General features: G+C 41.0%; 1 protein-coding gene across 1 annotated transcript; it reads left to right on the top strand.

Annotated features, from left to right (window-relative positions):
• Positions 1-6165: 6165 nt before the first annotated feature.
• Positions 6166-15639, top strand: LOC109484489. Its single transcript, XM_019787771.1, has 2 exons — positions 6166-6343; positions 14265-15639. The coding sequence occupies exon 2, from the start codon at positions 14302-14304 to the stop codon at positions 14902-14904; it is 603 nt and encodes a 200-aa protein (XP_019643330.1). The 5' UTR covers positions 6166-6343; positions 14265-14301; the 3' UTR covers positions 14905-15639.
• Positions 15640-16560: the final 921 nt, after the last annotated feature.

The raw sequence follows: 16560 nt of genomic DNA, 5'->3' as shown, positions 1-16560 counted from the left end.
AGATTTTACAATGAATGCAACTTTTTTTGCCATTTTTTTATTCGCGCGCTCTCGTATTAGTTTTGCGATTCCCAGAGGACGTCATCCATATAATAAAATCATCACGGACTAATTTGTGGACAGGGCCCCCCGGGGCACTACACCAATTCAGTGACAAACTTCGAAGAGCAGGACGGTCGCGGATAGTACCGACATTGACTGAATATGAGCAGCATCTTAATCCTAGACATAAAAATAATTCATGAACATATGTTACATTTTGTTTTTTTTTATTACGCGATCGTGTTCCTTTCACTTTAGTTGCAATTTTACGCATGGCCTCACATGGTGAATATAATAGAGTATTATAATGAAAGTTCGTCTGTGTTGGTAGTAATCATAGTAAAAGGTTGAACTTTATTCCAACACACAATTATACAGGGATCAAATTTTCAGCGACCACTGTCGCCTTCATCAGAGTATTGAATAATAGAGTATTGATTGAAAGCATATTCCAATTATGCATCATTTTCATGGTATAATCATTTTACCACATCACGCACCCTTATTTATTTGTAAGAGGATTAGAAGGGGCCGGGAAAATATTTTACCCCAAAGTCCAACAGTTGAATTCGAATAAAGTCCCTTCGTTTCTCTTCAGAGTTCTTACAGTTTTCCATCTATCAATGCAGTGGCTTGATAAAAAGGTCTAAATTTCAAATCAGCCCGGTATGTGACTTCATGGCTATTTTCCTAACATCTGTGGGATATCATAGGAGGATATAGCTATAGGTCTGTCTTCTTTTGCCCTGCAACTTCATATCCTTTTGAAAGTTGGTGTGGCTAACGAGTCTATACTACACGTGAGTGCAGTAATATGTACACATGTACAGACAAACAACCATATAGGCGTGAGCGTGAGCATGTTCATCCATTCAAAGCTTTCATACAACACTGTTTTTTTAAGTCCGACATTTCAATAAAATGTTCTCATAGAACTTTGTTATTAGGTACTACAATCAATGTGACGACTGGTGCCTGGAGCGCACGATACATGTGCACGCAACGGCGCATGTACGTTTGGAAAACGTGCCTTGGTTGTCTCTGAGCACACGTGACAGCGTCATTTCACACGTAGGGTGCAGTAATAGCAAACAGCTTTCCAGACAAGAAAGGCATTTGTGTCTGGGAGAACAAAGAAGCCCCCTTACTAACGAGACACCTGCTTTTCAAGTGCCTTGTGACTCCAACTAAAGTTAAATACACCATTTTTCTAGTTGTAAATGTTCTTCCTCACAGAGTGTTTACCATCATTGTAATGAACAGGTGCGGGGCGGCAGGCGGCGTCACGCGCATCATCAGCGAGGCTTTTCCTTTATAGTCACTGTCCATTTGAGACCGTGAAAAAAAGTAAAGCTTGCTTCATTATAGCACCTCATCTACCCAAGTCTTCCCCATAAACATCTCAGCACCCGTCCTTGAGGTGGCAAAGTAGTTTGTGCTTGCGGGCATTGACTTGAGATGTGAAGGTTATAGGCGTTCGAATACCTGACCGGCCCCGCTGTAGTGTCAATGGTGAAGGCACTTTACACCTGGTACCTTCTGTAAGGGGCATCCTTTTGTAAGGGAAGTAAAGCGCCGGAGGTCCCTTTTAGGAAAACCACACCTCAAGTACACTTAAAGCCAACGCACTTATCGAAACAGTAGAGGTTATTCTCTCTGTGAGTTGTTCAAGCCTTACAGTCTGGTCTTACACAGCTTGTACGTAGTACTGTACAAAGCAAGAGTTTTACCAGTTAAGCGAAGTAAGAAAATAAACAAGTATCAGAAACTTCACATGCCAAAGGCACGTTTGCCTCAATGAGAGTGAAAACTCTACAGTGCAGATTACTAGAAACTTTAACAGGACCATTTCGGAATGCAACAAATGGTGTATTCAAAACTTCAAGATTTTTTAAATCTCTTATTGTTGCTAGCTAGAGCTCGCTTGCTCGGATGAATATGTTCAGATCATTTGATACGCTGTCCCCACAATCAGTTACAGCTTAAAATCCAATCAAGATTTATGACACATATGTCCAAGTAACGATGTACGAAGATTTATTCCCTGCCTTCTCAATACCAGCTCATTCCAATGGAAATATTTCATGGGACAACATCAGCGACTAACGTCATAGGTATAAAAAAAGTTGGTGGAGTCTAGTAGTAATTTTGAATCATCATTTTTTACAACAAAAACATACTAGGCGTTTATAGTGGCCGCCATGCTGGTGGCCTTCTTGACCGAATTCTAGCCGTGGTCACTTTTTAATGCATTTATTCGCAGTGGATTTACACTCCAAAACAGGGCACCTTTATTTAGGGCAATGTCAATTGACCATTGCCTTGTTTAAACTTGATGACAGAGTACTAGTAAGTACCGTAGTGCATTAAAGTCGAGTGTTATCGGCGAGCTCTCCAGACATACTCAACTTCTCAACTTAGCCCAGTGTAGGTTTCAGAAGAGCTGAAGATATCTTTATGCAACAACCGTCAGTGTTTTATCGAAAAAGGTCGATGGGGATTTGGGTTCCCTTGGTCAGCGAATCCATTAAGGTCAGCAGTTTAAGAACGGGAAGTTCCACAAAGCCAAACCGCCGGGCATGTCCTACCCAATTTCCTCCCACCTAATGGGCTTTAATCTTATCAGTGCGGAGAGGGAGGGGTTAGACCGCGCCTGATGAATCATTCTGTTTCTGCTGCCACGCGGCGTACCAACACGCTCCCCCCGCACGGCTGACGATCAAAGCGCGGCAGATGGAGAAATTAATACCGCGTAATACCTACAGAAATGAGCACGTTGCTCTGTAGCATGTTTTGTGACCAAAACTTTACGGGGAGGAAGGTTGGCAGTCTGCAATATTAGTAGATGCTATTGACATCGCCAAGAAAGTTTTAAAAAAAGAATATCATATTCTGTATGCTGTGCATTGGGTTTGTGGATGGAACTTCCATTCAATTATGGTTATATTGATTCTTCGCTGAGTAGAATCTCTTTAGTTCACTTAGGAAGTACTAGCATCAACTGTTCGGGTCGCTGAGTCAGTTAAATCATGAAGACGTATTGAAGGACTCAACAGTTTGTGAGTGAGTGGGTGTGTCTGCTTGCAGTCTGTCTTTGGGATTGCTGCCAGGCAGCTGTCCTTGTTCACTTCTTCGAAAAATGAGAGAGAGGGGGAGAGAGAGAGAGAGAGACGCATTTTGTACTGTTATTCGCTTTAACCACTTCATGTACGATGTACGATGTACGATTCCCGCATATACTAGTAGTATACATTTACAGCTTATAAACGGTTACGGGTTTTATTACCATTTCAACAAATAAAACTACGCACGACGGGTAAGAATGTACGTCGCACACGATGCAAATTGAAAGCAATGAGTCACATTAAAGTCAGTCACAACCCTCTACGTACTGCACGTACGTCTCGGCAAGATGCCTTTATTAATGGGTACTCGACCTTCATGCGACCAACTGACGGAATTATTATCCCCCTCCAGCAGAGTTGACGTTGATAATAGACCCAAACCGTTCGACTCTCGTCTATGTAATCTGCCGACAAAGTACGCAACTGGCATGAAATTACGACCAAGCTGCCCGGCCCGCCCTTTGCCCACACAGAAGAAGCTTTGCAAGTCCTGCTTCTCTAAAGGCCGGTCATTTCCAGCGCTCTTCCTGATGTCAGGAGATCGATTGGTGGACAGTTTAGCCGCACATAAACGTTTCGGACTCGCGGTAAATATGACCAAAAAAATCAATAGAATGAACGATTCTCCACGACAGCTAACTAGCCGGGTCCCTGTGCGGCGATAGTAATTTTGTGGATGGTTTCACCGAGAAATGAATGTGCACAGTGGGAGGAAAGATAAATCACACCAAGACAGCTGCTACGGACACATTCGTGGTGTCTTTCTCTACTATTTCAGCATCTAGGCAGTAAAAAGGAGTATTTCTAGTATGACTCTGCTAGTTGTTTGCAAATATAAAAGGCTAATAAATGTAATCACGATGATTGCAGCAGCAATTAACACACGTTAATACCCGGGGGTAGATGTGTAAATAGTTTACATTATATTAGCTATAATTGCTAACATAAACAAAAATGTTTACAGATATCTTAAAAGAAACGTTTACAACAAGCACATAAGGAAATATTATATCCACATCACCAGCTATTGATAATTTCATAAATTATATTCCTACCTAAGATAGAAGACAACCGACCTTTATTGGCTTATAAAAGACCAGATGCAGACAAATGGAACTATGGAACTGAAATAAGCTAAATTACTTATTAGAAAAAATGAGGAATATTTGACTTTTCCAATAACTGTGAAATGACATATCTTAGATATCGCTAGATTGCATGGTTTTTATATAAGATTTGTTATAAGATTTGTTAACATGTCATAAACAGCTCGAAGCCACTCAATCTTTTTCAAATGTGTGTCAAAATTTGAGTCGTTTTTTTCCTGCCGCACTGAAAATACAGCTGATTAACGTTGGGACTTCACGCTGATTAGGGCTTTGTCTACGCTGAACATGTCTTAGTCCACCTGAGCAAAATATAAGAGGTAAGAATGCAGGACGGCATCTGTAATCCGTTTGATAACAGGCCTCAGGGTATGGCGGCAGTTGATTAAAGACCATTCTAATCTGGACAATTATACACAGTCGCTTTCAGCCTGATGGCATGTGGGACATAATCTTACACGTGTTTTAACATGCATATTGTATTACTAATGAGCTGTCGTCGCGGGCTTAAATTGATTGAACATCTCATTAAAGCAAATTAGCGTCTTCGTTGACCCGCTGATCCTGGAACTAGAAACGAACACTGTCATGTCCAGCCTTGGAGTCTACAACCATACATTCAGAGACATATAGGCACACACGCGCATAAGCACAGACATGATAGGTTTTGTTACTGACATTGACAAACTGTCACAGTATATTTTATTGCATTTACTTTTTTAAGAGGAGATCTACTTTTTAAGAGAAATGCTTAAAAATGTGCAGTCACCATTTGTTGTAATAAAAAAAAGCACAGAAAACATATACAACCAGACACGCAGACGCACGTACTGGCCAATGTTAATTCCTCCCTACAACATCATCTTCGGCTGATCTCTGAATGGTCCTATTTGTAACTAACAGTCTCTGCCATATACATGTGTGTTCTAGTATTCAAGTACTTTGTTTCAGCTGCCGAGTACAGTGCTCAAACACACATGTCCACAAGATGAGTTGCCGTTTCCCGCTGCCTGCGTGAAAACTTTTACCCGCTGCGACGTCACGGTTTAGAGAGAGAGCCTTCTGGTCACTTATCAGTTGTCGGCAAACCTTCATCCGTAAGCCCTAATTCAGTTTCCTTCACTTCCATTATTGGCGTCCATTAGTCAGAGAAAACTACCCCCTTCCAGCGAGGACAAATGACTTCAGAGGTCGGGAAACTAGTTTTCGCGTGGATGTACCTCATTCCGGTCGCGTCATGGGGTGATGACGTGTATTGAAGTTGATATTGATGTAACATCTGTGCCGAATCGACATGCCGATAGATTGTCGGCAGTTCGCTTGGTCAGCAAACGGTCCGACTGACTCACATGTTTTTTCCTGTGTGCGACATGAAATATTTATACGGGGTGGTAAAATGTCAATTACTAGCCAAAACGCTCCGTCTTTTATTCAAAGATACAAATCCCTGCTGACGTCAAGATCTATAATCTTTTTAATGATTTACGACATGAAGTTACGAAATGTTTTCAAAGGAAAGGAGATTAAGAAATATAGCGTCATCAATGTTTATGTATGTAGTGATTTTGTATCGCCAATGCTTTTGTTATCTCTGTTTGTCCATGTGTTAGTCCCGCCTCAAACTAGCGGCGTACAGTTGAGCAAAGTTAGTGAAAATTATGGTATAAAAGGTCCCTCTGAACTGCCATAACAACTTTAGTTGTCTTAATTACTCCTGCCGAGGCACTTAAGCTTACTTTACCAGCGCATCACCCCTCATTCCAGCTCATCAAAAAGACACGATATCATTGGGCAGTGCATCAAATCAATTAAACGTTAATGACGTCTTGACTGAGGAGAGAATCCTCGGGGACTGCAGCAGCCGCCCAGCCTGTTTAATAGCATTGGCGGAGCCTGAACAGAGCCGAGAGTAACGCTTTTCGCCCACTTACAAATCTCATCAGCGCTGGGAGGAATAAAGCCGGCAGCAGGAGGGCGCAACACTGAGACTCCGGATTTCGTAGCAGACAACAGGTTGCCAGGGCCACTCCAGGAGCAACTTCTGCGCCGAGAAGGAGCAAAGGAGACCAGGTACGTCGCTGAAGACTGGCGTTCGGTGTCTTATCGTAACCAGTCCGTGTTCTTACAATTGAAGATAAGATGGATATGTCGGTAAATCAAGAAATAGATGGAAATGCTTTTTTTTTCAATAGTAGATATAGCTCCGACTGAAAAACCTGGACTTCCCAGATGTTTTAGCTGCGTTGCTTGAAAACGATCTCAGTTTCTTAAAGCAAAACAGGTCGTCATTATAGTTGGGTCATCAATCACGGTAAAATAATGGTAAAGGATTTCTCTATGGGCTATCTCAGCCCATGGGGTATCTTAGCATTCCCCGGTGTTTTTGGATCTGCGGGAGGCTTATTCCGGGCAATCTCATCGTTACAGGCTAATGCCGGCGATATGGAAAGCGTCCATCGAAATACTCAGCAGTATTACTTTCATTGATCGTGGGGCGACCCTGCTCACCTCTGGCTATTTCATCCTCTCACATGGAGGGCCTTGCTTCTAACTTTTTTCACGTTAGAAAATAACGCTTCTCTAGCTGTTCGAGCTATGGCAGTTCGGCAGCAAGTCTGCAGTAGACGTTCCTTGGCAGATTCCGTTCTTCGACTGCTTGTCTGTCTTTCATGATTCCGCGTGAGTTTTAGATATTCCTCAATGACCAAAAGGCGTGAGAAAAGCATTTCCGAAAAGCCTATCCGTACGCCCTTAGCTTTGATCTGCACCTTATCGACGTTGCTTTCTATTATCTCCGCCTCATTGACTTTGGCTCGCGGCCTGTTTCCCGTTCTCGGGCGGATTTTCGCTGATGTAAGAAACACCCCGGTCGAAGACCTGTTGATCTACCGTGAAGTCCATTTGTTCTCCCGTACCCCTCACCATCAATATGGCGTATCACCCTTTTTCATGATGAGCCTCTTCTTTTTCATTTAATTCTTTACCATACCCATCGATAAGAATATGGTGCATGGTTTTTTCACCCTCTTTTCATTTCTTTATTTTCGTTTGTCATTTTATCTAGTATTAAATTTCACCATTTACAAAATGGAGGGGGGAGAGAAAACAGGTGATTACTCACCTATGTTAGATATCTACCACAACATACATAAGTATTTTTACTTTTTTTCTAGCCCAATGAAAGCAATAGAGGAATGGAAAATGTACAGCAAAAGAAAAGTCAGCAAACGATAGACATCATTATCGTAGTGTGTGTATCTCATTGACTTCTTTACGTTTTATTCAGAAAATACACCTGGTATGTAGGCACAGTTAACAGGAATATATTATTTTAAAAATCGATGACAAAAGTTGCACTGATGATACTGACGCAAATTCACGGACAGCCCTTGACTGCAAAACGTTTTTCCATTGCGAAACAATACGTTACGCTGCGGTGATTTTCATCCCTGGTGAATTCCCTTGTGAACATCTACGACTTACGAAGAAATCGTTTCTGTAAGTAAAACACGATTCTGACATGGACAAAGAGGGTAAGATAGGGATCTTCCTTCTCCAAGTTAGAAAGAATTCTCCTCTATTCATGCACTGGCTATTCAATCTTCTCCTTCTGGTAAATGACCCTCCAGGAGACGGAAATTGGCTCTACTTGCTATTCAGTAAAAACACACAAGAACGGACCAGTACGTCCCATTATAACTTCAGCAGCTAGTTGGTGCTCTTGACCAGTCAGGTCTATTCACAGTCACACCGAAGAGTCATAATTACCGGCCACTCACGGATCAAGACTGGGATGAGAAGGGATCTTGCTGGTGAAATCTGGGTCACACACGTCAGTTCCAGTAAGGAGAGCTTCTGGTCATCATTCTCGAAAATAGCTTCAGAGTAGATTGGATCTGGACCTGTCTAGAAAATTTGCATTTTTCTTCTGTCTTTTTGAGTTAACAACAGTCCTCTCTTTTTACCTATTCTTAACTCATGTGATCATGCTATCTGGAGCCCGAAGATATATGGCTCTTAGATGTTCAGTTTAGGTCTAGGGTTCACAAATGTTCTCTTTATCATCATTCAACATTGCGTGCAAATGATACCTTCGCTGATATCTCTGGGTATGTTCCGATCGCATTTCCGAAATGCTCACCCCTGGACGGTCAAACGACGGTGACGATTGTAGATACGATTGAGTAACATCACTTTTAGAAGATATCATGTATAACCTTTTATAAAAAAAAAAATACATTTGCAAGTAGCTTTACTGCATACTCTATGAAAATATTGATTTACTGCAAACTCTAGATAAAATGAATTGACAAGTAGCTGTACTGCAAACCCTACAAGCTTAGGAAAGTTCATTTATATTTCTTTCCTTGCTCAATGCAGTAAACACACTACCATACTGGTTGGAAAGCTATATTTTCAACTTACCAGCAAGTTGGTACTTTTTTTTAATGGTTACGTAAACCACAATGCATTTTACAAACAGTACTTACTTGTTCGGGTGTAAGTACCGATGTGACGTCAATCCTCCTATGAGCTTAAATAGTTGTTGAACAGCTGTTAACGTCAGACCGTCACATCACATACATCCAGAAAACTTTGCTTTGCATCACCTGTTCGTCTGGTGAACCGTCAGCAACGTTCAACCAAAGCAAGGAGATTTAAACTCCTTTGCCTAAGGTAGGGTTTGCAGGTTCTTACTTGTCACTCCTAGCTTTCATGAGTCTTTTCATATTCAGTCAAGTCCGAGAAATAACTGACCGATTGATTCTGTTAACGATTTAAATGTACAGACTCAATTATGCCGTAACTTTGATAGGTCATCTCTACCATCTAATATATATTTAGGTTCTGGTGGTCACCTCTAAAAGAGCCCAATCAGAAGGGATGGCCAATGGTATTTTTCATTGTTTATTCTGTTCTTTCAGTGTCATCAAAGCTTAGAACTACTTGTTTCATTGCTTCTACGGTTGCTCGAATTAAAACTTGTTTGACCAATATTTTCAACGATAATGAATAGTTAACAAGTCTAGAATCTGCTCATTTTCCTCAATCACTGTAGAGATAGACAGGATGTATTTATCTTGATTAAAGTCGTCGTCATTATTTCGTGTAACATATATTGACGAAAAGAAATAGTTCTTTTTTCTAATCGTTCTAAATTGCGATTAACAGAAATGCATATGTCCTACCGTGTTGAATGATGCGATAAGCCGGACTAACATTAGTTAGACTATAATGGCTGCTATTACAGTCTATGTTATGGTCATCTTGGGAATTCATCCCGATATGAAAATGAATGACGCTATAACTTATAACCGACAGTATGGATAAGGAGATTACTTGAATAACTTAGGTTCACATATTTCATGAGGACTAGTCTTTGGTCTTGTTTCAACCTACTGGGCTTGACGACAATAGAAAATAACTGCGTTTCTTTACCAATGTCCTCAAATGCTAAGACACAATTTCCCGGCGGGGCAGTTTGGGGTAACGAAAAATATAACTTGATAGACAACAAAAAAAAGTTGAAAAAATAATCATAAGCAATGTCAGTGAACATGCGAAAAATAAGCTGTTTATTCTCATCAAAGCAAACAGCCCGCCCGGGCCTGGATTTACAAATGTGAAAAGTGAGTAAAATCCAAAGGCTTGCGTGTCCATTCAAAATGATTTGGCAAACACTCCAAAATGTTTTTATTCCAACAACAGCATGAGAATTCAAATAAATTTTCTGCTCTACGAAGATGCACTTCTTCCGTTTGTCCAAGATGAACCCGGACAAGAGACACCGCAAGCCTAAAATATTTTAAAAGTAAGATAAAAGATGTGTTTCTTATCTTTACAGCACAGCTTATGAACACTCGATAGTTGAATAGCATCTTAGAATATGAATCAAAAACTGTGTATTGATACTACGTGCTTGAACTGGCTATAGCACATCTTTCTTTTCCCCGTTTAACGTCAAACGTGCTCTAATGTTTGATTGGTTCTGACAGAAAGGCCATCTGTTTGGCCAGGCAGCAATGTAACATGTCACTGGTTACGGTACTGAAAAGCCTAATAATGCCCACAAGGGTAACATTATAGTAAGACAAGTGGCCCGTATCAAATGTCTGGTGAGAGAACTAAGTGCATACTAATAACTATTTTAATAGATAAATACAACAAACGTAACATTTCGTATCCCCTGAGAATTGATCATCTCTTGCACAAATGACAACGTTAAACCAGCAGCCAATATACAGTATGGTCATCTACGCTACTGGGCGTTTCATCGGACGCCATCGCTATGACTGCCGCCATGTTGGTGTCCTTTTTTTTACATTTTATTGAATCATGGCACAAGTGTTTCTGTATATCTGAATCTCTTTAATTACTAATCTCTCACTACTAAATTCTGCAGTGTATCACAACATGACCAGAAAAATACTGAAAAAGATCTGTCAAACACAAAATTCTGTTCAGCAACGATCCATTGAACTGAAACAAGAAACACCAACATGGTGACCAGGACCTTCCCGTTTCATTGATATAGAAAATGAGACCAGACGTTCTATGGAATTTTACAAGACACCACAGGAATGATCAAAACTGATGCAAATCCGACTAACTACTACCCATAGTATACTAGTATGACTTTGTAGGTTCAACTTTTTCTCGCTTCTTGTTAGCGTTAAATGAATAATGACTTTTACGACCATTGACGGCAGCCTTTATCTTAAATCCATCTGGTAATTGTGAAGTATTTATCACTCGCTGGAGTAATCACCGACAGCAGTACCCAACACTAGTCATTATTCTTTAACCACAACGATCACTCCCGAAGGGATACACAAATGAATGAGCCATCTGCCTCAATAGGGATGGGTAAAGATAATTGCAGCTCATCATTTTTGAAAATGCATTTTTTCTGGGTCCTGTAAGGGGAATATATGCCATCTGTTTTATCTAATTTCTACCTTTGTTTCTCGTATGCCGTTTTTACTAATTTTATGTAAAAAATTTGCAAAAGAAAGGTGGGATTCAGACAGTGTTTGGAACAGCCGAACTTTATCCCTTGATGTATGCATGGATGTTTCGTATTTACCCATGGAAAACAGGTATATACATATTTGATAACATTTGTGACAAGGATATGTAAGGAGAAACATCTACTGACTGCTAAACTAGAACGCAGAATTCAGAACCTGAATCCTGTAATGCTTTTCAACTTGCAGCCATTAACTTTTACATAAATCTGAGGATTACATAACCTCAGCCTGAACAAAAACGGTCATATAAATTTCAAATTGAAGTAAAGCTTATGTTAATTTTATGGCATTTTATGCCATTCCTAATATTAAACGAGATGTGATGACTTCATTAATAGTTTTCTCGTTTTCATACAGGAAAAAATGACAAGAATTGATCAGCGTAAACACTTTGTACAGTCCATATTATTTTTAACGTCAAATTCTTCTTCTTCTATTTGATTGTCTTTTATTTAAACCCATATTCATTTCAATTTATTGTTAAATTTATATGACAGACATACATGAGCATCTGAATTGTATCGAGTTTACAAATATACAAAATATTCAGATGTATTTCGCACAAAACTACCGATACATCAATGTAGTAAAACACTACAGTACAGAAAAACATGCTGGCGCACTATACATATGGAATATATATATACAACAAAAGGAAGCCTCATACTCATCTAGAAGTTTTTCCGTTCAGTCCATCAGAGCTTCTTTTCTCCTCGAAATAGGGATAAATCGGGATAAATGTCTCTAGTTGATAGATGCTCGCAAGTTATGAACTTGAATCCTATACCTCATGTCATGCCGTAAGCCTTTCAGTTTTTTTCAAACGTCGACTTGCATGCAAAACGTTGCCTTGACTTCAGGTCAGAAAATACATTATACGAAGTAACTGATTGTACTTGACCGAACGGCTGGTCGTTTTTAAGTGTCATATATCGATCTTGATATTGTGTACAGATGTCTCAATGGTTTTCTTGGAAAAGTAGTAAGCCAACTACTCGTGCCTCGCCCATCAATTCTTGCTGCGATGTTGAAGAACTTGACGGCAATGGATTTTTTAACGTACAATCTTTTTTGGCACTACAAAACACAGCAACTTTACATAATCTCCAAGTTGATTCCTTGTGAAGTTGATGTTGATCTATTGATATACTTATACGTAGGTTAAATTACTTGTAATTTATTTGTTTGTTTGTTTGTTTGTGTTAATAACATAATCTCCAAGCAGATTCATTGGTGGGCAGGGGACTATCGAACTGGCAACCCGAGTTACCATTGGCCCCGTACCATTTGCCATGCTGATGTTGACGTATCACTGATACTTTTTATATATTTACATATTTCTACACCGTAAGGGTTATCTCCTTCTAGAATGTGACCGAAATTTTTATCTATTAAATGGAATGTATAAAATTCTAATGAAAAAGCGGAAATAAGTTGTCCGTACGTACCTGGAATTTGAGCCTTGTGTAACTCAAAGTACAAATTATATTTGCACAGCGAATTCTGTCGGCTTCGTTCAAATGATTTCACTATTAAGATTAAATTCAAACGAAAATTTTGTTGATGTCCTTCCATGTTCTTTTCCTTGGTATTGTTGATACCTTCCATCTTACCCATTATATGAATCTTTATTGCATGAGTATTGCACTATATTATAAATACAACACTATATTATAAATACTCTAACTGCAAATCGGAATCGTTGATAGTCTCTACCAGACTTCGAAAAGATGTTGGAAGAAGTAGAAATTTGCCAACTATATATATGGCATGCCAGGGGAGCTAGCGCAACACTTTGCCGCTCCTAGCGCGGACCAACTCCCCTGGCATATCATATGTCTATCTGTCCAATTTCTGCTCTTACGGCCGCTTCTGGAAGCCTGGTAGAGGCTAAATCGTCGTCGCTCTAGCGCTTAGGTTCAACTGTCGCATATTTCAGCCGTTCGGCCTGGTCGATAATCTAAATCAAATTAATGGATGGACGCTCTAAGACAGGATACAGCGTACTTTGAAGAAATAATCGATAGATGATTTGATCGATATACGGGGGTGATTGGAGTCAAGATGATGATAGATGATAGACAGCTTCAAAGACGGGTTGTACAGGTCAATTGTCGACCAGATAATTAGTGATGTTCCACTGCCGAGAAGACGGAATGGCAGCAGAACATCTGGGAAGATGGGACACATCATGTTCATGGCATTTTGTTTGCTGAGGTTGTCTGTTTCAGTATACAACGAACCGATCGTTATGTATCATCGTTGTTTTTATTATGTATGCACATATATAGCCTATTGGATGCTTTACTTTTTTACTTTGTTAGTTAGACGGTATACTGTGAATTGTCGATCTGCCACTCGGAGGTACTAGTCCTATCATTGCAAGCTTCGCTCTGTTTTCTTCATCATGGTGTATGTGGTATTTAGCGGGGTCTAAATTTGTCTTCAATTTGTACACTGTTGTCAATTTTTAAATATGGACATCAAACAATGAAATATTATATGATTGTAGTTCTTGTAGCACCACCGAAGCAGAGCGAAGATACTTCCCCCTTTGTCGATCCGTGACCTGTTGATTTGTACAACAGATAGATTTTCTGTTATCTGAATTTTCTCGTACTTGTGAAACGTAGCAAAGTTCGTCGGAAGATCGAAGATGTTTCCCCATTTTCCGTTGTGAAATATTTATGTATACTACAGATGGCAACTTAGAGAAAATTAACCTTGCAGTCGCCTGAGCTGCAGAGCTACAACTGACCTATTCTGGTGATGATGGCGGATAGGAAATGATTTTCTTTTTCTTGTCTCCAGTTTTTGTAGCAGCACCGAGTTTGTATGAGGATCGAAGATGCTTCCCCAACTGCCCCTGACAGTTCGCTGTTTATACTATAGTTTATGCAAAGAAAACTTGAGTTAATTTGAGTAACGTTTGTCTGTTGTTTGTCTTTGTTTCTCTCCAGTTCTTGTAGCAGCCTCAACTTCGTTAAAAGATCGAAGATGATTCCCCAACTGGCCCTGATGGTCATGGTGAGCATGGCGTACGAGGGATCCAACGTGCGCGGGGCGGTGGTGACTTCTGACGGGCAGCACGCCTGGGTGAGCCGCAGCCCCGCCAGCGGGCTCCAGTACATCACCCTGCACAACAGCCGCTACGGCCGCGAGTCGGACGAGGACACCAGCGACCCCAGACAGGAGGGGACCCGCCACGCCGACGTCGCGCTGCACTCCAGCCGGCTGGGGCGGGAGTCTGAGGAGGAGGACGGGCCGGAGAGACCGTGGAGAGAGGCCGGGGAGTACTGGGCCCTCCCGTCCAGCAGGTACGGGCGGCAGATGGATGAAGGATCGGCGGCAGAAAATACCGACGGCGGCTTCGCCTCCCCTCACAACGTCGATGGCGACTTCCTGGTAGACGCCGGAGCGAACGAACTTCTGGGAGAGGCTGAAGACAAGCGGGGACCTTCTCCGTGGGCCATGGTGTACTCCCTGAAGAAACCGACAGGCGGCGCTACTCAGAAGGCACCCCAGAAGGCAGGTGGAGGGAAAGCTCGCTGGATGCCTTTCATCCCAAACATGCGCAAACCTGTGTGGCCAAAAGCATGACGGATTCATGCCAAAATCTCACTTTAAATTTTCTCCAGAATAACGATCCTGGTAGTGTTCTTTCTCCAGTTGGCAGAATTGTGTAAATGCGAGAATTAATGTATCGAAGACCTTTATTCCTTACTTCAGCTTATACATGTATACAAAATATGACATGGAAAACTTCTTGAAATATCGTACACTAGTACCTAGCCATTGTAACAACGTAGAGCTAATGAAGTGGGTCACGTTTCTAATTGCCTCTGTTTATCATAAGGGGCCGCTGAACTATTGAACTGACTGACGAGGCTTTACGAGAATAGGTTTGGACATTGATGAATGCCTGGTGTGTTACGCCGAAGAGCGGTCATACCGGCTATACAGATACAGAACACAGATATACAGGTGTCCAATGGATCAATAGAGGGGGCGGATCAAAGATAAAGTACTAATTTAAAAATCAATATTCAGTTTTAACATGTGTATTACAGAATTGACAGTTTCCGAGTTTTTGTAGATGAAATAGGAAAAAGATGCGTGGAAAGGCATTTCGTCTGCGATGTAAAATATATGAATAATCATGTGTAAGCAGTGTGGACCTTTGTTGTGCCAACGTGTAGACCTAGACCGACTCAGCTCTTTATTTACGGGCACAGCTTTCACTGTCGTAGAAAAAATCTGAACAAGAATACTGAAAAATTGTGAAATAAGTGGAGACAAATGGGGAAGACAATGGCACAAGAGAAACATTACACATCGGTGTTGGAAGCCTTTGTCCGTTTGAATGTGTTTTTACTGTAGATAAGAAAGACGTTAAGGCAGGTTATCAATTATCTATGTAATGATAGTACATTGATAGGAACATCAGTAAAACAACAAGTCGGGGGCATTCGTGGGGCAGTTGTGCACATACTAGTATGTCGTGCAAAACTCAGCTGCCTTGTTACGAAAACGTCTGCTTTAGATGCTTCTCCACTGTTAGTTGGATATTTTATTTCTTCATTAGCTTCATATTTAGTTGTTTAAAATTCTATTCTTCCTGAAGATATTTTAAAAGAGACGCAAATGCAGATCACTGTGACAGATCAAAATACGAAATACAACTATCAACAAGTTTACACATACAAGTAGCTCCTCCGAAAACTGCTTTTGGGTGCAGATTTTACTTTGTGTGGTAGACTGTTTAAAACTGATTAAAAATTGTACAGCACCAAAATCGTAGGACGACTTACGACGAATGAGCCCACACCTTTAGGAAGGATCTAGAACTGTAATTACAGCTGCAGAGGTCATTTCCGGGGTTCCCATGTCATGTAATCTGCGGAGACTTTCTCACATGATTGGTGAGGAATCCCGTTCAACCGGAACGGAGTGGGCAGCGGACCGAGAGGAGGAATAATCGCCTCTGTTAGCGAGAAGCACATGTCTTCATTACCTCGTGATCATTCACTCTCATTCCAACCGCCGGACCTCGGCAGTAGATAACGTGTTTTCACTGCCGTTGATTTCCCTTTGGTAAAGCCGGAGGTTTAGGAGAGAGGTTAACCTCTGAATCTGCGGCACAAAATAGGATCACAAAGCGATTCGTCACTGAGCACTCAGCGCAGTGGTGATATTACTCAGCTACGTACCACACTGACAACGGGTGGACGGACAACCACACATACTGGAGAGTTG

Source organism: Branchiostoma belcheri, unplaced genomic scaffold (assembly GCF_001625305.1).
Source record: "Branchiostoma belcheri isolate BF01 breed outbred unplaced genomic scaffold, Haploidv18h27 scaffold11, whole genome shotgun sequence".
NCBI lineage: Eukaryota > Metazoa > Chordata > Leptocardii > Amphioxiformes > Branchiostomatidae > Branchiostoma > Branchiostoma belcheri.
The sequence above is the reverse complement of the archived record's forward strand: the minus strand, read 5'-3'. Positions and strand labels throughout refer to the sequence as shown.

Excerpts from the sequence above, each read along its gene's own strand:
- LOC109484489 (XM_019787771.1), top strand. The coding sequence starts at position 14,302 with ATGATTCCCCAACTGGCCCTGATGGTCATGGTGAGCATGGCGTACGAG.